The sequence below is a fragment of the Amphiura filiformis genome, chromosome 2 (genome assembly GCF_039555335.1).
Source record: "Amphiura filiformis chromosome 2, Afil_fr2py, whole genome shotgun sequence".
Classification (NCBI taxonomy): domain Eukaryota; kingdom Metazoa; phylum Echinodermata; class Ophiuroidea; order Amphilepidida; family Amphiuridae; genus Amphiura; species Amphiura filiformis.
The window spans coordinates 18106441-18127966 of NC_092629.1; the positions used below are offsets into that span (position 1 = coordinate 18106441).

Sequence of the window (21526 nt, forward strand, 5' to 3'; positions counted from 1 at the left end):
TCTTGGAAGGTCTTATTATACGGATTTAGAGCATGGGATATGGTGATTTTGCATAGTGAATGGATGAATAGTAAATTAATTATACTCCTCACCAAAAAATCGTGTTCAAAATTATTCAGTTCACAAAATGCAGACAGTGTTTCTTATTGGCATATTTATTCTTAGTGTATTAACTCATTGATCCCAGCTGTCCCTCAGCCAATTTCCAACAATTCGGCGCGGTATTTGAATCTTCCTCTGTGTATGCTTCACACCGACATCGCCTGGCTAATAATTACTTTGTCAGCAGAGATACTAATCTCAATACCCGGGATCGATACTCGTGAATTTACTATGCACGAGTTTGATATGAGACGAAAATCTTTGGATACCGGGGTAGAAAATGATGAATATCTCCCGTAAATGATTTCGTATAAAGAAACCAGATATGGTTCCTTGCACTTGAATATATCTTTTGAACAGATATGCTAGTCGTTAGCTTGCGTCTTGAGAAAGAAGCTTGCGTCTTGAGTCAAAAACTGACAATATTTCTGATTTATATGTGCCGAATTATATAGCGCAGTGTATAGGCCAATAGTGGAGGTAGTCTAAAAGCATATGACCTATGGCGTACCATGCTCGACTCACACACAGCAAGGTCACACAGCGATATTTCACCTATTGACCACGTACCAAATTATTATTTCTCTACTGGACTCGAACCCAAGACTGCATTGTACCTTTTCTCAAGGATGTACCAAGCACGGCCAAAGCATGTTCAAGAGACAATACCAGGCATTTATCATGAGGGCTACCATGCTGGTATCATGAATACTCGGATAAACTCTTTTGTTCATATTGCTAACAGAATATTCTTGTGATGAGTTTATAAAAGTTCGCTGCAGGAACTTTAGAGTTTAACTGATACCAAGGGGTATAGTTATATTCCATGCTATTATTCTATTAACTGCAAACTGAAACGCGCTTTTATAAACCTCTACCTGTTTAAGTATGTCTGTGTGCTGTAATACATCCGATCGCATGCCGAGGCGTTGAATATATAGCAAAAGGCAGGTCCGATAAAATCCGAAGATATGACCAAATTGATGGTTGAAGGCGGAAAAATTCTAAAATTTTAAACAAAACTCGAAAATATTGTAAAACTGGAATACAAAATGTCATCATCATATTGGCCTTTGATGAAAATTTTATCAAAATAGCCCTTCGGAAATGGCTTGAATCTATTCAAATATCAACCCATTTATTTTCTACAATACAATTTGTATTCTTGGGAATATGAGAGTTGTGAAATGATCTTTTACATGCCGGGTTTTGTTTTGAAATTTTTTGTATAGATAGTTTTTCAAAGTTCAGTTACTCGGGATGTTTCGGAAACGCCTCAAGATATCGCCATCAAACATTCCCGTATATCAAGAGATGGCGCTATTTTTGGGTAGGGAAATATCGCTGTGGGTCAGTCACCGGCCGAATCGGGGCTATTGTCAGTAGCCTTGGTCAGATGTCCTTCGGCCCATTAAGAGACTCAAAATTATTAAACAGGTCGATACAAAATGGCCATGCGTGGCGGTGGATTCAACCTACCATGGCGATTTCTGCCATGAAGATATCGGGGCGATAACACTGTGTGCTTGTGGCTTTCGCCAAATTCTATGAGCGTGTTTATAGTGAGCCAGATTATCCGGTATTTGGCGTATAAGTACATCTTATACGGTATTGGTCGCCACTATAAACACACCAATAGCGCTATTTGCATGCACATATTATACGGAACTGATATCCTTCGATATCGATGGATATTGCAGTATATTCTTTCCGTATACGGCCACTATAAACAGACAGGGATTAACGATACCGTTATTCAAGGAAGTGGAGCAGGGTAATAATGCATAACTCTCCGAGCTCAAATTTGTCACTGTAATAACACATCACCTACAGATATGGTACGGCACTGTAGCAATAATGATTTTATAAATGGGCGGTATCGTTTCGACGGCAAACTATTTGAAACTGGCTCCATATCGTGTGTCCCACATTGCATTGCAGTGACCTCGAACACGCTGAGTTCAACCACCTCGGATTCAGAATAGCGCTATTGATTGCCACTATAAACAGCCGAGATAACGGATTAGTCACATTCCATTCTAATCCCATATGCGTATAATGATTTACCGTATAAAAATACCGTAAGACACTATAAACACGCTCTATTAGAGCGTGTTTATAGTGAGACAGATGTGCGGTACATTGCGGTACAATTTCTACCACAATTAGAAATTATCCGGATACTTGCCCAACTATAAACACTAGCAGTATATGTATATACGGTATATCGATATCCTTCTAAATCGAAGGATATTGTGGCGAGATATTCCCACTATAAACACACCAGTATAATTGTGTGCGGTATTACCGGAAGTAGAAGCTTTTTCATGATGCGTAGGATGCGCGCAGGACATTCGGAACGATTATCACACCCAAGAGTTATCAAAACAGAAGCTACATGTTCACCGCCATGATCATATTGTTGAATTGGCTGTTTATAGCTCGCGCCACAATATTTACACATTCCTCGTGTGACCTCGGGGTCATTGCAAATGTACGATAATGTTAGTTGGTATATAATTTGTGCGGTAACTGTGTCTCACTATAAACAGCAAGGGTATCGGTATATATACAAGGATTATCGTATACGGTATACTCAAAATGCGGTACATTCACTATAAACACGCTCAATGATAAATACAAATTGTATGCCCTATGAATGCTCTGATGTTATTGGTGGTGAGTATAATCCACAATACACTCCAGACGCATTGTAACTTGCCCTATCATTTGTTATAATGCATCAACTGTGACATCTTTTGAGTTATTGGGAATTAGTAAATTTATAGAGGCCCTGCATATGACGTATCATCCCGTAAATATGGCGGACTACTCAAATGCATTCAACAAAAGCATGATTGCAATCTACCGTGACAGTTCGTCTCACACACATAACCCTGCACTACGATCAAATAGGTTGATGACAACATTTGATTAAATGGACTGCACTCCGCCATAACTACGGTGAAGGACACCGGTTCAAATCCTTTGTTTGGAGCCAAACGATAAAAGAATGCAGGGCCTCTATTATTATGTTGCATGATGATAAGGGACAAAGAAAAAGTGTGATATCACTGATCAATATGCATGATTACAATGTTCAAACACCCCTTACTGAAAATAGATTATCCCATCTAAAGTTTCAAGTCATTAGGAATATTCGACTGGACCCAGATATCTTGCTGTAAATCGGTCAAAATTGAATAAAAGTAGACAAGGAAAAATATCTTTTAACTGCTTTACTAAAAATTCTGTTAGGTCTGACAGTGTTTAGCAACTTTTCTTTCATAACTTTTTGCCAAAGTCAAAACTTTTCGAAATAAATCATAAAAACCGGGTGTCAAGTTAATTGGACAGACAGTAGCAGACGACATGTTTTGTTTTTTATTTAAATCAAAATTCAAAATTTCAGAATTGTAAATTTTATGACCATTTGGAATAAGCATAAAAAATGCATTAAAATGAGTAGGCTACAAACAAGCGCTTGATATTTTGAGAAAATAACTCAAAATTTTGACTTTTTATGTTGAAGCCTATAGGCCTACGCTGGCGAAGTGACGTAACAAATCGGAATAACTACCATAGCAATAAGTGAAATTTTTTTTGAATATATCGCGCTGCAATACAAGCAGGTTACAATCATGTAGGCCTATGTCTGCAATCGTCGACACAAATTTCAAAGATTCTAATCCACGGCGGCATTCGTCATCGGGCCAAGTGTTTTTAAAATGCGTAAAAAACAACTTGGTTTTAATGCTATTGCACATTCTGAGGAAGTCTGATTATCTTTTTGAAATAGCCGAATGGGCGGGTTTTCGATGAAATATTTTTTGTGCAAAATCTGAAGCATCCTATGTATAAAGGACAACATATATAACGATTCGTGATACCCAATTATGGTACAGTAAAGTGTCGTTTAGAAGAAAAAGAATTTTATTTCACGCCAAAATTTAATTTAATATAAATAAATACCGAAAAGATTATGAAAAATCTATGTAATAATTACATAGGTCCCCACTAAAGATTACTGTTTCGTCTTTATGGGAATATAATATTTTAACATCTGAAAGAAACTTTGGGAAACTATGCCCTGGACTTTTACTATAAATATTTTGGTGGTTATAACCAAAAACTCAAATGAATTTTCATTTTCTGCCCTCATTGAACAAAATAAAATGACAAGCTACAAAAGATTGTTTTTTACTGGATATAACTCATCAATAGAAGTATTTTGGTGGTTAAATGGTCAAAATCGGTCAAAAACTTTTCGAATTATGAATTTTCAAAGTTTCCCATTCTGACCGCTCATTGGAACAAAATAAAATGATAAGGTCCAAAAATATCAATTGGGAGCAAAATTGGCATAAGCATATATTTACCTTTATATAATTTATTTCTTTATTTTAACATATATGAAAACATGAAACAAGCATATTGTGAAAGTATCAAAGGGGTTTCTTATGAAATGGCACTTTACTAGTCAATGGCATAAATTATTTTTTCAAACCGAGGCATTGAAATCATGCATTTAGCGAACATTTGCCAAAAATCATCCAAGATGGCCGATATGGCACAAAATCAAAAAATTGCACTAAGTCCAGGTAAACTTTTTTTTTTCACAACCAAAAATTTCAATATTATTGGGTTTAATATGACCAATTAGTAGGTGTATGCAAATTAAATCTGAAGTGTCATTGAAGGTCATTGACTCATTCACAACAATAGAGGTTATCCACTTCACTCATCATGCTCATGTGTGACTTCTAACAAAAGGTGCTGGTTCCAAATAGTATTCCTCATTCAAAAAATTGGCAATTCAATACATGACCTCGGAGTTACCTGCATGACATTTTCGCGGGCTATTTTGAAACAGTTATTGTTGCACATTCAGGTACTTCTTTTGAAAGTTCTAAACAAGGTATAGCCAGCAGCAAGTTGTAGATGGTATGGGCCTAAATATAAGAAAACGTTTCGGGTTGAAATCAGGTGAAAAATACATCAAATGAGCACGAAACTTCACATTTATGTTCAGAAAGGTGTCTTCATAGCATGATTCGAAAGGAGTAAGGAAATTCCAAAGGGAAGCTGGTGATATAATTTGTAACTCAAGATCTACATGTTCAATATTTTAACCTTTTTACAGAGGGTACGATAGAGGTATTACAGACAACTCTGCCAAATTTCAGCTCAGTAGGCCACGTTTTTCACCTGAAATTATTGACATGAATATTTTGTGCCATTCTTGAGCAGTACTGAACTCAGCCACTGGCAATTAAGCGCACTGTGGCGATGGACCAATTTTGACTCGCACTTACAGGAAAATGAAATAAGTTATGTTGCTGTAATTTGCAAGATAGTTACAAAATATAATTGGGATTAACTTCCCCAGTTTTTACAGAAAAATATTGAACAATAAAAGAATGAGATCAATTTAGAAATGTCTGTGCAAGCAGTGCACAGTTGAGCTCCCTGCATGTCTATGGGAGTGTTCTAATCAAGTTGATGGTTCATTGGTCATCCCTACTATAAATTACAAAAATCTAGACCGTCTTACAAAAAAAAAATGGTAAGCTGACTACCTGACTTGCAAACCAACGCGATGAGCACACTCAGCACAGGGCACACGCACGAATTCAAAATCGATTATGTATTGTGTATGTAGCAGCGTCGTGGGTTCGAGGCCCACCTCTACCGAACTGAAATTCCATTTTTAAAATTTCATATTTGGGAAATGGGACTGGTCGAATTTATGTATGAAGCAGAGAGGAGTGATAATAATCTTACAGGTGCGAGTTACCAGCATGATATGGTTTAATGTAGAGATAGCGCCTGAACGTACCAGTGCAGTGCGGTATATTCAAAAATTCCGATTATTACATCACTTCGCCAGCGTATGGCTAGCACGCAGAGCAATGTAAAAAATGTAATTTTCTCAAAATTTCCTTCATACGCTATATGCTAAAACAATGACAAATTGCTTCAATATCTCCATGTAGGCTGGAATGGGTGGGCACCTGGTTCATCCTGGAGTACTGCTTGTAGTTGTGGAGCGGCCGGAAGAACAGAATCGAGGGACCGAGTTTGTGAGGTGATAGGTGAATGTGGTCATCTAGCATCAATATCACTTGTAACGCAGGATTGTGACGGAGGACTGGCGGATTGGTGCGGTGAGTATTAAGGGGGGCTTGGTCCAATTTTATCATGTTCTGTTTTCTAACGTACATTGAGGTCTACGACTAAAACAACATGCTTCCAAATTTTGAGTGATAACTTGCTTCAGATGCTACATAGAAACAATAGGGATCAAACTTAAAATAACAATAGGTCATTAACCCTATTCTATTACCCACACAAAAGTGGTATAGTTAATTATTTTAAACTGTTGTGATTTGTATAATGGTAGTGAGCTTTGAGTGGTTAAAATATCACAGATATATTTTTATACGTGCTGCGGTTCTTGAGTTACGTTGTAAAGAGGGCTGTACATAACTCATTAACAACAATAAATTAAGCAAGTTTGCAAAGTGTAAGAGGTATCATATTAACTACTGCGTTACAGTGTTATCAGTTGAGTAAAAACTAATAAGTGGCATATACCATTGGCAAAAACTTGGACTTTAGGCTTTTTAGAAAACCAAGTGTAATCATTATTTATGTAAATGTTATGCAAATTAGCTCATGAATAATTAATGAGCTCAAATATGATGAAAAAATATTTTGATTTACATTTTTGAGATGTATGAGTACATCAATGCAGGCAGTTTTAATTAGGTTTACACTGCCGTGTTTCAACATAAAATAAAAAGAAATCCGAGTTAATAATAATAATAATAATAAAAACCCGCTTATATATCGCTTTCAGTCCGAAGACCTCAAAGCGCTTTACAAATCAACAAATTATTAAAAACATCTACAGATCTCCAAACAGCAGCAGGAAAACAACGAAGCAACCGGAGAGCTGGTTGATGGAGATCTGTAGACAACAACAAAATATAAAGCACCAACCTAATTAAGCATACGCATCAAAATCCATAACAAAATTGTACAAAATATGCAGGCCTTCTAAAAAGTCTACAAACCTTCAAAGAACACATGAACGAGAGCCCAAAACCAAGAAGGCAGGCTCATGGAGATCTGTAGACAGTAAGAAATACCAACTATCTTAAACTACAGCATATTATAAAACAACATTCTAGCAAAACATCATAAGTCCAAAACGAGAAAGTCAGAAACACACGAACAAAAGATGATTAGATTTTTCAGCCGTGAATATTGAGTTTGAAGAGATGAGATTTTTCCATAGTGACTGGAAGATTTTTCCATAGTGACGGCGTGGCAGAATGCTATCGAGCCATATGATACCGTAGACCAGTTCTTAGTTGGTGATTGCAGAAGATTCTGCGTACTTGATCTGAGTCCACGGTGACCAGGAGAGTATGTTGTCAGAAGCTCAGTGAGATAAGCAGGTGCCAGACCGTTCAGCGCTTTAAATGTCAACAGCAGTATCTTGAAGATGACGCGCTTCTAAACTGTCAGCCAGTGCAACTCGTCAAGAACAAGTGATACACTATCATATTTCCTGACCTTGGCAACGAGTCTGGCAGCTGTGTTTTGTACCCACTGCAATTTCATTATTTGCGAATCAGGAAGGCTGTAGAGCAACGAATTGCAACTGTCCAAACGAGACGTAATAAACGCGTGAACGAGACGCTCGGTTGTATGTTGGTCAAGGCATGGACGGATCTGACCAATCTTCCTGATGGCGATGGTAGCAGATTTACAGATGTTGTTCACGTTGGTGCACATAGACAGGTGACCGTCCATAGCAACACCGAGGTTACGGGCAATATCAGAAATCTCGACCGACGTAGCACCAACAGCTAGAGGAGGCATTGCAGGAATCTTAGCAAAACGCGACCTGATAGGAATGAATTCGGTTTTGCTATCGTTCATCATCAGTTTATTAGGCGACAGTCCATTGCTTAACATCACAGATACGCTCCTCTAGAAACGGCAAGGCATTTGATCTATCAGATGGCTTGAGAGACTAGAATAGTTGAGTGTCGTCGGCGTAGATCATTGAGTATATTCAGTGAGCAGAGATGATGTCCTCAAGGGGTGCCGTGTACATAAAGAAAGATAGCGGTCCCACCACTGAGCCTTGGAGGACGCCAAAGTCCAACGATTGTGATTCGGAAACACTGTCACCAATGACATTTTGCTGGCTGCGATTGTCCATGTACGAAGTAAACCTGTCAAGTGCTTTATCTTCAATTCCATAGCGAGAGTTAAGGCGATTCAATCGTGTCGAAGGCGCTGGAGAGGTCTAAAAACACGAAAACTGCCTCCTTCTGACTATCCACAGCGGAAAGAACGTCATTTTGAACCCGCAATAGTGCTGATTCCGTGCTATGGTAGCTGCGGCAAGCAGACTGGACAAGCGCATAAAGATTGTTTGCAAAAAGATTCTTTCTTCGAGGTTGGACAAGAAGCTGAGGTTGGATATGGGCCAATAGTTTTTAAAACTTCGGGATCCATTTACAGCTTCTTTAAGGATGGTACAACACGAGCACGTTTGAACGATGTAGGGAATCGTCCATAGGAGAACGATCTGTTGACTAAATTCGTGATGATAGGAGTAAGTTCGTCAAGGATTTCTTCTTTCAAGAGCCAAGTTAGAACCGGGTCTAATGGACATGATTTGGTTGGCGACTTCTGAATAAACTTTTGCACATGCTCATCTGTTACCTGGCCAAACTCACTGAAACGACTCTGGCAGGATTCAAATGGATGGATAATACTGTTCTCATTATCTTTATCCTGATCAAGTTCTTGTCTGATGTAGCGAATCTTGGAAGCAAAGTAATTGGCAAAGTTATCAGCAAGGTCTTTTTCGGAGTCACTAGATGGAAGAATCTGTTCGCGTTTTCCAACCCAAATCTTATCAATGACTTTGAAAAGCTGACGGTCATTGCTATTGTCAACTTGTGATTTATGATAGTCAATTTTGGCATCTTAGAGCAGCTTATGATATTCCTTGCATTTTTCTTGGAATATTTGTCTGTGACATTCTAGATCCGATGTTTTTCCAGGCTCTCTCACATTGACGTTTTTTCTGCTTGGCTGCTTGAATAGAAGGAGTAAACCGAGGTGCGTTTGGGCGAAGTGTGATTTCACGTCTTACTTCGAGCTTCAAGAGCATGTTTGTCAACAAGATCACGGAGTGTGGTGTCATATTTTTCAGCAAGATAGTCAGGATCATCTCCTTTGTCAGAGAACAGAAAAGATTCACGCAGATCAGCTCTAAAGTCAACTTCGCGGTAGTTACGCACTTTAAGGATACGATACATGATTTACCGACAAGTGACTCATTTCGGAATGCGATCATGAATTTTGAAGAAAAAAAAGTTTCCACAGGCTTCGTTGGGACTCGAACCAGCGATTCTAAACTTCCTTCGATTACGCGTCTAGCGCTTTACCACTCGGCCACCGTGGCAGTTGAGCGGATGAGTGTAATGATAAAAGATAAATCTCATAATGCCATCTTTAGCCTTTTGTTTACTAAAAAAGACGCGTTTTGTAAAGATAGATTAGCCGTTTTATGCATAAATAGCACGAACGTTTGGGAAAGGTTTCAAACAAATAATAAAGACACTGATGTGATGATGAAATTGCGTAAGTCGGGAATTATCTGCGTCGCAATGTTTTGTTTTGGTTTCAGGAATTTGACCTTAAAATTTACGACTTCATGACATTATCATTCGAAATCAACAAAAGATATTTCAACACTATATGCCTCATTCTTTCTCTAGAATGTTTTGTGCATGTATGTGAAATAGCTTCAACAATGGTTCGCTGCATAATGGTAAAAATAGCCTTGACCAAAAAAAAGGGCGAGAGGTACCATATTTACAGATTCAGGCTAATTTTAAAATTGATATAAAACGTTTGTTTTTGATCGATTACAAAAATTAATTTTTGTCGTATAAAGAAATTGTATCTGGCGTGAATTACACTACAGTTTTTATTCCTTGGGCTCTTTGACTTCTTCAAATAATTTTTTAATGATAGAGTGACTCCCCTGGCCCTCTATAATTACGCACAAAAGATCGACCCCCTTAAATGCATGCTTTGAAGTTAACGGTCGAGTGATGTCCAATTGCAAGAAACAGCATAATGGTCAGATGGCAGGCCCTTGTGAACAACCACACGTTATCAGATCCACACGAGATCACAAGATCTAATATGTGACCTCCGATATGCGTGGCTTCCTTGACGTGTTGGACAAGATTAGCAGATGCTAGCAAATATCGAAATCCTTCAGCTTCGCGATCAGTCAAGTCATCCATGTGGAAGTTAAAATCACCCATGAAGGTAACAGGCGTTCTTCCAGCATGTCCAGTAGAATTCATCTCAAGAAGGGTGGAGAATTCTGAGAAGAATGTCGAAGCAGTAGCTTTGTTCTTTTTGGATTCATGCGGTCTATAGATTATGACAAGCCTAACTGATTTCATACCAGAAGAGACGGACATGTCCATATACTAGAAGGATTGAAACTGTTGAATGTCATGTTGGAAAACCGAAAAGCCCTTCCGTTGAAAGACACAGACACCATCTTTGGACTACGTATATTTAAAAAGTTTATGGGCATTTTTGGGCTATTCTTAAGGCAAAATTAAAAATAAAAATGGTTAAACTATGCAAGTTTCCAACATTGTAGCCATTTTATGATGAGTAAAATGTTAGTTATATTAGGAAAAAAGTATTTTGTTGATTGAGAGGTTATAAATTATCATAACTGTTCAAAAGATAAGGCATTATTAATTGTGTAATTTTTTTAAACATGTATATTAGGCCATTTCGTGCCATATGGCACGAAATTGATGGGGGTAATAGAGTAGGGTTGGGGTCACTTCCGGTCTAAAACCAAACACATCCAACAATTTCATTAGCCAAGAAAAACATACCAGAGTGACGGTATACCCACACTTGAATTGTTGTTACCAAATTTATATGTGGCATTTTTTATTTCGGATCAGAGGTTATTCAGGGGTCACTTCCGGTCTAAAACTAAATACCGTCAACAATTTTATTAACCGGGAAAAACATAGCAGAGAGTCGGCATGTTCATACAATTAATTATTGTATGGGGTCAAAGGTCATTAAGGGATCACTTCCGGTCTAAAACCAAATATCTTCAACTATTCTTATTAGCCAAAAACATACTACAGTGACGGTATGTTCACACATTGTGATGTGCCCTGAGTAATTTAATACGATTTATCTTTGTTTACAAAGTTACATGAGTGATGACGTTTTGGGGGAATTCCCCTCTCAAATTGAGCAAAACAAGTTGAATCATATCTAATTTGGAATATTTGGAAACTCCCCCTGAGGTTGTAAAGTGAAGATGACATCAGTCATGTGAAAGGTTAATGTTATAATTAAGGCTTGGGAATTTCCAAGATGACATTGGGATTTCCCCTGCTTGGTATATAAGAAAATGGAATCACAATTATTCACAGTTTATATTGTTGATCTGGGCTAGCTAGCTAATATGCTTACAGTCCAATTCCTTCAAAGAAAGGAAATTGCAAACCAGAAATATTTTGTGTAGTCAAAGTACTACTATTTGCCAGTGTTGTCGGAGAAGATCTAAAATACGTCAAAGAACGTACTTCTTCCAAGAAAGGAATATATATTCTTCTGTCGACTTGCTGAAGTCTGGGTTTTGATTCAACGCAACTGTCAATATAAGTGGGGACAACTGCATTGCAGTCCTGCTTCCTGAAGATATTGTGTGAAAGGTGGAAATAGCACCAATTTTGGAGAAAGCAGCGCAAGGAGTAAAGAGATTTGGAGAACTGCGCAAGGAGTTTAGGTATTGGAGAACGGCGCAAGGAGTTTAGTATTAATAGAGAACTGCGCAACGAGTTATAAACGTGTTTGGAGAACGACGCAAGGAGGTTAGTACTTGGGAGAAAGTAGCACCACTTTCGTATGAGGATTTTATACGCAAGGATTTACAAATGCAAGTGTACACTGGACTTCGCTGATTTTCGCAGGACAAGTGGATAAGGATATATTACATCAGTCGTCCAGAACATTGCAAGAACTCTAGGATCACCAACAAGTAGACGCAGGTTAAGTACTGATAGAATAAAACTGATTGTGTGATTTTATTGTATATGCAATATTGTTAGTATATGTACCAAGCATACTTTGTTTTCAATTAAAGACTTAGATTTTGTTAGCTTAATCAAACAGTGTATTTGTGTTGTGCATTCGTGTGAGTTCGGGTAAAAGGTGATTTTGGCCTTGAGTTAGTACGACTCATAACAACATGAATTGTTGTTACCCAGTGTAGACGTGACACATTTTATTTGGGGTCCGAGGTCTTTAAGGTTAGCAATTATTTTAAACTGTTGCGATGTGGTAGTTTACAGTACCTTGTGAATGGTAAATGGTTTTGCTCTGGCAAAATTGCATTGATAATTTCATAGCGAGTGTGTAGAAAGTCAAATATCACAGATATACTTTTGACACGTCCGTCCCTCTTCACAAACGAATTCACATTTCCTAGAATACAAACCCGAAAAAACTTTCAACTTCTTAAGCACATAAGATAGTAATAAATAGCATTGCCCGTTCACAACCCTATCTGGATTACTTCTACTTTTGCCATGCAATCAAGGGGTGTTGAGCAGTACCAAATCAGGTTTACAGTACTTGGTGTTCATAATTTAGTACGTATATGGCGAGCGGGATGTTGACACACACACAGACTTCAAACAGTCCCAGAAAGCCTACGCAGATGACCTGACAATTATAGCAGGAATTGTGTCGATGGATGTAGAGAACTTCTCACCCTGGTCGAAACCTCCCTGAAGTGGAGCTGAATAGAACTAGTCCCGTTTATCCACCAATCATCAATGCTATTTCTCGGTCGAGAGATATTCAAGGATCTGAGCGACAAAGAAGTCCGATATGGTGTTGAGAACAAACTGAAGACTCTTCTAGAGAGATTCAACAATGACCAAGTCAATAGTACCGCTAAGATGTGGATATATGAAAACCACATTGTCTACTGCTTCCCAGTGTCATTCGCCCAAAATCTTCCAAGCTGTGGCTACACGCTACCTCAAGAGATGGGCAGCCCTGCCGAAATGCGCCAACCCCTCTATTCTCTACAAAAAGAGGGATAACAAGGGCCTCCAACTGAAAGCTTTTAACAACGCATTTCAAATGTATGCAGTTGGTGAAGTACCAAATCATGAAATGGACGAGGAGATACAGTTCATCTATGGTCACATAGAACAGAGACAAAGAGGAAAGAAACAGTGGAATGGCGTGAACGAGCTGCATGAAAGAGAATAAAACATCTTTTTATCAACGAGCTATGCAGATGTCTAAGTAAGAGCATCGGAGCACGCTATCATCCTTTACCGAAGATGTCTCAGAAGAGCACCTACTTGTCTCCCTATGTGGAATGGCTAAACAAGGTCGCTTCCTTGGATGGTAAACAGCCATGCACATGGATGCAAGATGGAATAGTCCCCTCTACTCCTGGTCACCTGGGATGCTGAAATTCTACCTTAACTCAATCTAAGACACACTACCCTAACCTGCCAACTTGAAGACCTGGAACAAACACCCACTAGGTCAGTGTACTCTCTGTCGCTACAACTGCTGCACAATACTGCACATATTCAACTGCTGCCAGTACACTCTCTTAGAACAGGCCGTTAGAACTGGAGACATGACATGGTACTCCGAGATATAGTCCACCAACTAGTTTCTGCTGTTTTGACAGCTAGATGTGCGACAGTAGGCGACGGAGATCAACAGGCTGTCACGGGCATTTTATTCATAACTGAGACGGAACGAAGTACAGAAATGTATTGAACAGAAACCAGAAAGACAACATCATCCAAAGCTGTGAAGACTGACAAGTAGTGTGGGATGAAGACAAATGCCCAGCTATGTTCCCTCCAGAGATAGTGACAACATCGAAAAGGTCAGACATAACTGTCTACTCACTATCAGACAAGCAAGGCATCATAATTGAACTCACAGTACCTGCTGAGGAGAACTATGCACAGGTCAATGTCAGAAAGAAAATGAAGTATGAAGATCTAATCCAGGAAGGACAAGCAGCAGGATAGGAACTGAGATACTTTCCAGTAGAGGTGGGATCAAGAGGATTCCCAAACAACACACTTCGAATCAGCTTCTAGTTCTTATGCCTCACAAACAAAGAAACCAAAAAGGCACTGGATGATGTGGCGAGAACAGCATTACGAGCAACATACACTCTATGACTTGCACGCAGCAATAGACACTTTAGAAACTGGGAATTAGTGAATTGTCCGTATATGCCACCACTCGACCCACCTGAAGTTGAATAAATGACCAAGCTTTACTTCCCTACATAGGACCAGGATCCTGTGACTAGCCTAACCTCTAATGGAACTTACACACATCAAGATGTTCCAGCAGTGCAAGTCCTGCCCTGCAGATCCATGACAAAGGGTTTGCTTGGTATACTAAGGGGTGATGGCTTGGCACGTTGGTTTCAACACCTTATACCAACAGTTCCTGGTCTGCAAGTAGGGAGTAGCCGCTACTGTAATGTGATCTCCTAATGTAAACAGTTGCTGCACTGGAGAGGAAGGGTTCCTGGGACTAAAGCGCTCAACCCATCACCGACCGTCCCAAGCTGGGCGCAGTACAGCAAAATGCTAGATTGATGGAACAGTATTTATAACATTGTATAATATGTCTATATTATATATAAAGGATCACATTGATCCCTTACTGAGAAGCAACCAGGCTGGCTTTAGATCAGGTCGAAGCTGTGCTCAGCAAATACACATTTTGAGGAGGATCATGGAAGGCTTCAAAGAGTACCAACTTCCCTTGACAGTCACTTTTGTGGACTTCAAAAAAGCCTTTGACTCCATCAACAGGTCCGTCATGTTTTCAGTGCTGCGGCATTATGGAATACCAAAGGTTGTGGTCAATGCCATCTAGGTGCTCTACAACTAAAGGACTCCAATAGTGCCGTTATGGTAGATGGAAGTATCTCAGAGCCTTTCCATGTAACAACTGGAGTGCTTCAGGGTGATGTGTTGGCACCATTCCTGTTCATTATTCTGGTAGACTACCTCCTGAAGAAATAAACTTCTGGAATTGATGCTGGAATTGTTACCTACCCACGTCGGTCAAGCAGGTATCCTGGTAGGATGCTGAATGACCTGGATTTTGCCGATGATATTGTCCTGTTGGAATCTTCCATAGACCGGGCCCAGTCACAGCTTACTAGGACTGCAACAGCAGCAGCAGATCTAGTCATCAGCCTTGTCATCAGCGCACCTAAGACAGAATATATGACTGCAAACTGTAATGCCCAGCCAGCACTTGAAGTCTATGGTAGTACCATCAACCATGTCACAGAATTCAAGTACTTGGGTTCCAAGATGGGCTCTAGTGTTGAAGACCTAAAAAGAAGAAAATCACCAGCCCGGGCCGCTTTCTGGAAACTGGAACGCCTCTGGAGAAGCCCATCCCTGCCAATCGGCGGAACAAAAATCAAGCTCTTTGAGACAACTTGTGTCACTATCCTTCTGTACGGGTGCCAGTCATGGACTCCACTGGTTGCCAGAGTCAAGATTCATCAACTCAAATTTCTCGGCCATATACTGCGTCTTGAAGATGACGAGCCTGTGAAAGAATATCCCAGCAAAAAATAAAACGTTTTCGACATCATTCGCAAAAGGTTATAAAAGTTTGCCAGAAAGCGTTTAAATGTCGGGTTATATAAAGGGTATATTAAAAGTATAAAACGTTTTCAATTTTTGATAATCTACTGCTCAGCAAACAAAAATATTTTACAGAAAACGTTTAAGTGTCGGGTTATATAAATGGTATAAAAACGTTTTAATAACATTCCAAAAACATTCTTGAAAACTTGATACAAAACTTTCTAAAAAATATTTTGCCAAAAATGTTTGCCAAAAATATTTTCAATAACGTTTTATAAACGTTTTCACGACCTTTATATAACCCGACATTTAAATGAATAAAACATTTTAAGAACATTTCTGTGTTTGCTGGGTTCAAATATTTCAACATAATGTAATTTAAGTATTGACACAATATTTGGCAAAAATGTTTGCAAAAATAGTTTACAATAAGATTTTGAAATCAGTTTAAAATATTGTTGTAGTGTGTTTTCATACAAAACGTTTTAAAACGTTATCGTGACCTTTATATAACCCGACATTTTAATGTTATTAAAACGTTTTTACCCAAACCAAAAGCCAAAATATAAGTTATTTAAAACGTTTTTAAAACGTTTTTATGTTTGCTGGGATGCCCTTTGTATTCCACCACATGGGAAGAGGGCCGTGGACACTGTACTTACAGTATGTACAGCACTGGGATATACTGAAGGATGCTGCAGCCAAACAAAATTGTTTCGCTTGCCCAAGATCGCAACAGTTGGAGAAAGCTTGTAGTCGCCTGCTCCATGATGATGGTGATGATGATGAATATGTCTACCTGGGCTTGATACAGCAAACAACACCTTGCTTCATCTGTACACGTCCTTAAAAAAAAAATCGATTGCAGATCAAGGCAGGAAGCAGCCACTCCACGGCTATTGAATTTCACTCACCCCGTATAACATTTTGTTATGATTAAACTGATAAATAGGCTGTGGGCTGACACTAGGATCCACAACATACTCATCTATCAAGGCACAGTTTTTAACCCAATACATTTGCTCATTCATTGAATGACCATTGCAAATTTGGGTACAAAACTCATAATCAGAAACTTGAGGTCAAATTTTGCACAATGATTGTTTAATTGAGGTTATTGAACTATGCCATTGCGATGAGGCCATTGTGGTCCATAGTGTGAGGCATGGTCAAAGATATGAAATTAAATAGTCTGCGAATCCTGAAGGCATGGGGTATGAGCGACCTTGAAGTACATGTATCTGGATAAGGGAAGCAACGAGTTACCCCAAATCACAGCGACAGGTAGTGCCTGGGCCGCCGAGTGCTAATATATATTTATTTTGGAAGGTTCGCGTTTGTTTTAAATTTTTGGGCGTTTTTCCAAAATTTGATATTTTTGGTGATATTTCAAAAAAGCGACATGCCAAAGACAAATCTTTTTGCACATACTTTGTAATTGTTAATACAATTCTTTTCTGCATACCTTCGTTACAATTCGTTTTGGTAATTTAGTAATATTATAAATTTTGTGACTGCATTTTGGCGTTTTCGATGCGATTTTAGGCTTACCGTGATTTAACGTTGATTTCTGGTCTTGTTCATTTTATAATTTTACATTGATCGTCGGCTTTTGTAAATAACAGAATGTAGATTGGCTCTGAATAAGTATCGTAGTCCTCTTGGTGGTTTTTTTTCATGATATAATTAGTTTGTATTTGCATGTAACAACCCAAAATCGACCTCTGAATTCAGGGTTGAAGGCTGTTTTCGGAATACCTGTGGACTCAAACAAGTGCACGAGTGGCGACTATGGTTTTATATTGATGATTGCGTCTACGCCTAACAATATACTTCTTTCTATATGTTGACTGTAGCTGGTATACAAAGAATTGGTTGACCATTTGGTTAGTATAACTTTAGGGGTAGACCCTTTATGCGCCTTTCTATCATGCAGTATCTTTACCCGCAGACATGTGCCTGTGTCATGTGCCAATATTGCGTAACGTTAAAGGTTAATATATTTTTGACATTGAATAGACTGTGTGATTCTATGGCCGAGCGGTCTAAGGCGTTGTGGTTTCTTAGTTGCTGTTCTGAGCGTCGCTTGTTCGAAACCGTGCGTCTGTCACTTTTCTTATATGCTGCTTTATTTTTTCCAGCGTAGGGCCTAGAAAAACTAATTTATAATTTCTTTTTGTATTCTTTCTTTCTTTCTTTCTTTCTTTCTTTCTTTCTTTCTTTCTTTCTTTTCTTTCTTTCTTTCTTTCTTTCTTTCTTTCTTTCTTTCTTTCTTTCTTTCTTTCTTTATTTATTTATTTATTTCTTTTATTTATATTTATTTATTTATTTATTTATTTATTTATTTATTTATTTATTTATTTATTTATTTATTTATTTATTTATTTTATTTATTTATTTAATGACGTCTTGTGGCTCGAGAGAACGGACACATTTATTTATTTATTTATTTTTCGATTGATTATTGGATGATTGAGTGAGCAGATTTATGGATTGCTACTTTTGTTGTGGGACTTCTATTTGATTTTGAATGACATCGAACATTAGTATTGATTTTTACCGTTAAGCATGATCAAGAATTAATATCACAGGTTTTAGTGCAGATAGGAAGTTGGCTTAATGATACTATCCGTTGATTCAGAAGCGGAAGGTGCCGGGTTCGATTCCCACCTATGCCTATTTTTTTAAAGACTTGGAAAATTACTGCAGTAAGTTTATTTGGCGCGCGATCTCAGTTATTCAGACACCCTCCCTCTGGAATTCAAACCACGGTTCGCTCATTACACCTCCCTTAAATCAATATTCTTTTCTGATTCAATCCGCAGCCTACTCATCGTGGTCATGCGATGGGTGTTGCCAGAACAGTTGTGGTTCTGAGACTATGACCGAGAAAAGAGACTGTGATGGACCGGGTGCGTGCGCCACCGTACACGTGCTTGAGAAAGCGCCAGTCAGTTGTAACCATGCTGCCTGTGGTAAGTAACATAACAATAACAGTAGGTCAATAGGTCAAACTAAGTGAAATCAGTCAAGCGTGGTGGGTGGAGGACAAGCAAGCTAAGTTTTCTGCACTGTTGCAGCTGTTTCGATGCAAAGTCATGCTCTGAGATGAAACTTGTCTCTAAAACACAATTTCATCATTAAAATTGTACATTTTTGCTGACAAAATAAAGAAATAGTTCTGAACAATTCCTCTGGTAAAATTAATATTAAAAAGGGCATTTCGTGATCCACAGCCTCATCCCCCACTTTTCTCAAAAAAGTTGAGATTTTTATACCACTGGAAACCTCTGGCTACATAATGTTTATGTACAAAATATTTCTTGCAGATTAATTCGTTTAGCAAAGATATCGTGAAATTTGAATTTCGTTCTGGTGCACCAGAACGAAATTACAACGCATTGTCTATGGAGCAGTGTAATACACATAATCATGCATAACTCGGAAACGCAATATCGGAATCAACTGAAATTTTGGAAATAAGCTTTTTTCGTGGATATGTACTGAAAAATGTCATAAAAAGAGGATGCTAGGATCACGAAATACTTGAACATTTTCAGGGCCAGTTGTCATAAACCAAGTTTTCCCCATTGCTCAGCACAGTGAACAGTGCTTTGTTTGTCGTTCAGCAAAATCGCCAAGGCATGGATCAATACAGGAAGTTACAGGGTGTGCAAGCACTCTATACACAACTAATTATTTGAATTAAATACGTTATTCTGTTTTGCCAGATGAACCTGCTGATTTGTTCAACCTATAAGTAGAAATAAATGTTAAAATTGTTTATTCCATCAAATTTTAGAAAAAGGTGAAATAGGTGTAGGCCCACTGCATTTTATATGTGTTGTTTCTGAATAATCTTCCCTAAAGACAAATGAAAGACTTAAACAACATGTACAAAAACTTATCTTAGTCGATGCATTCTGAAATTTGGCTTAGGTGTTTCAAATTCTCATTAATTTTTATAACCAAATAATGACAACTGAGTTTTCATTATTGGACCAATCAGCAACTAAACATTGTTATATATAATAATTTCACCACGAAAAAAATTGGTGAAATATTTGCAAAACTCCATTCTGATTGGTTTTTAAAATGAAGATATAGTGTAATCGACCAACCAGACACAATGTTAGATCGGCAGGTAGTGCTCAGGGGTTAAGACAAAGAGTAAAAGTGTATGAGTGATCATATTCGAGGTTAAATAAAATTTTGAATGCTTATATACTTTTCTGCACATACGGTATATGTCCTGATTATAGGCTTACGTCTTTTGATTGTGATTCGTCCTGAATGTTTACCTTATTGGGTCGCCAAAATGTTCAATCTCTGCTCTGTTGGCCTCCCATCCGACATGATTGTGCTTTACATAATGTATAGTTCTTTAATGGTAAAATATATTTTTATTCCGTGTTCCAAAATTGGGCTATCTAGCAAAAGCCAGGATACACACTCGTCCTCGCTTTCACTTTTCCGCTTCTCTAATTTCGGTCTGATTGGAGTTAGCCGGAAAATGCCATCAACGGCTGGAAGGTGCCAATAAGAAATCTCTCTAAGGCCTAAGTAGCCTAGCACTTGTTCAGTGGGGAGGGGACCATGGCAGGCCCTCGCCGACATTACAATAAAACTCCACCAGTTCCGCAAGCAGTGGCGGCGCTACGGAAGGGGGAATTTGCCCCCCCCCCCCCATATTTTTCTAACCTCCTCCATCCGTAAGTCCCCCCAGTTTTGAGGCAAACCCCCTAAAATCACGTAAATTTCCACTTTTTGCAGCTATTTTGCGCAAAATTGGTCGATTTAGATGTTGCATTTAAGACAAAACATCACCATAAATTATACTAATTAGGGTCAGAGGTTAGGGACTGGGTTAGAGTTTAGATTTAGAGGCCATTTGTCTTAAATGCCACAACTTACCGTTTCGTGGCCGTGCTCGCCACCCATGTCGAGGAACTGCATGGAACCAGTTAGGCTTGAAATGAAATATTCAACGATACAGGAGTTTCAAAATATTACGCATAGGCATAATACACCAGGCACAAAAAGAAACTCGTTAGTTATAGTCATACTTGCTGTTCAACAACATGATAGTTTTGGATTATTCTGAAATATACATTTTGTTAATTGGACTCAAAGTTGCAATTTTCAAGATTCAATTGTGCCTGTTACACTGTGTGCGTTATTGTTTGGCTCGTGGTTCTTGTGTGCAATACAACCACGCGTTCCCATTGAAAATCGTTGAAATTGGAACTTTTGATTTTGGGGTTTGAGGGTTTGGAGGCGAATATCTTGATCAATTCTTGTTTGATTTTCACGAACAGGGTGTCAAATAAGAACGCATTAAAGTCCATTTAACAAAATGTATATTTCAGAATAATCTAAATTTATCAGGTTGTTGAACAGCAAAGATGACTATATCTGACGAGTTTCTTTTTGTGCCTGGTGTAGTACTACAGTAAGCCAAATAATTAAGATACCAGTTATGTTCACCCCTGTATATCCTAAACAAAACAGGTATGTCATAATTGGAACCAGCAACCAATAGCTGCATCTTTTAGTTAGAATTTAAGATAAAGACACGATGAGTTTGTTCCATTGCATGCCCTATTGATTTGTACACAAAGCGTTCGCGAACAAAAGGACTAGCGCCGTGCTTCCATTAA

At 38.4% G+C, this 21526-nt stretch overlaps 2 protein-coding genes across 2 annotated transcripts in view; one reads left to right on the forward strand and one right to left on the reverse strand.

Moving 5' to 3' along the window:
- LOC140145953 (receptor-type tyrosine-protein phosphatase F-like) overlaps window positions 1-21526 on the forward strand; it is a 166776-nt gene that overhangs the window by 14930 nt on the left and 130320 nt on the right. The window lies entirely within an intron of this gene.
- On the reverse strand, window positions 7627-8091 carry LOC140138723 (uncharacterized). The gene has a single exon (XM_072160481.1). It carries the CDS (start codon window positions 8089-8091, stop codon window positions 7627-7629), a length of 465 nt encoding a protein of 154 aa, XP_072016582.1.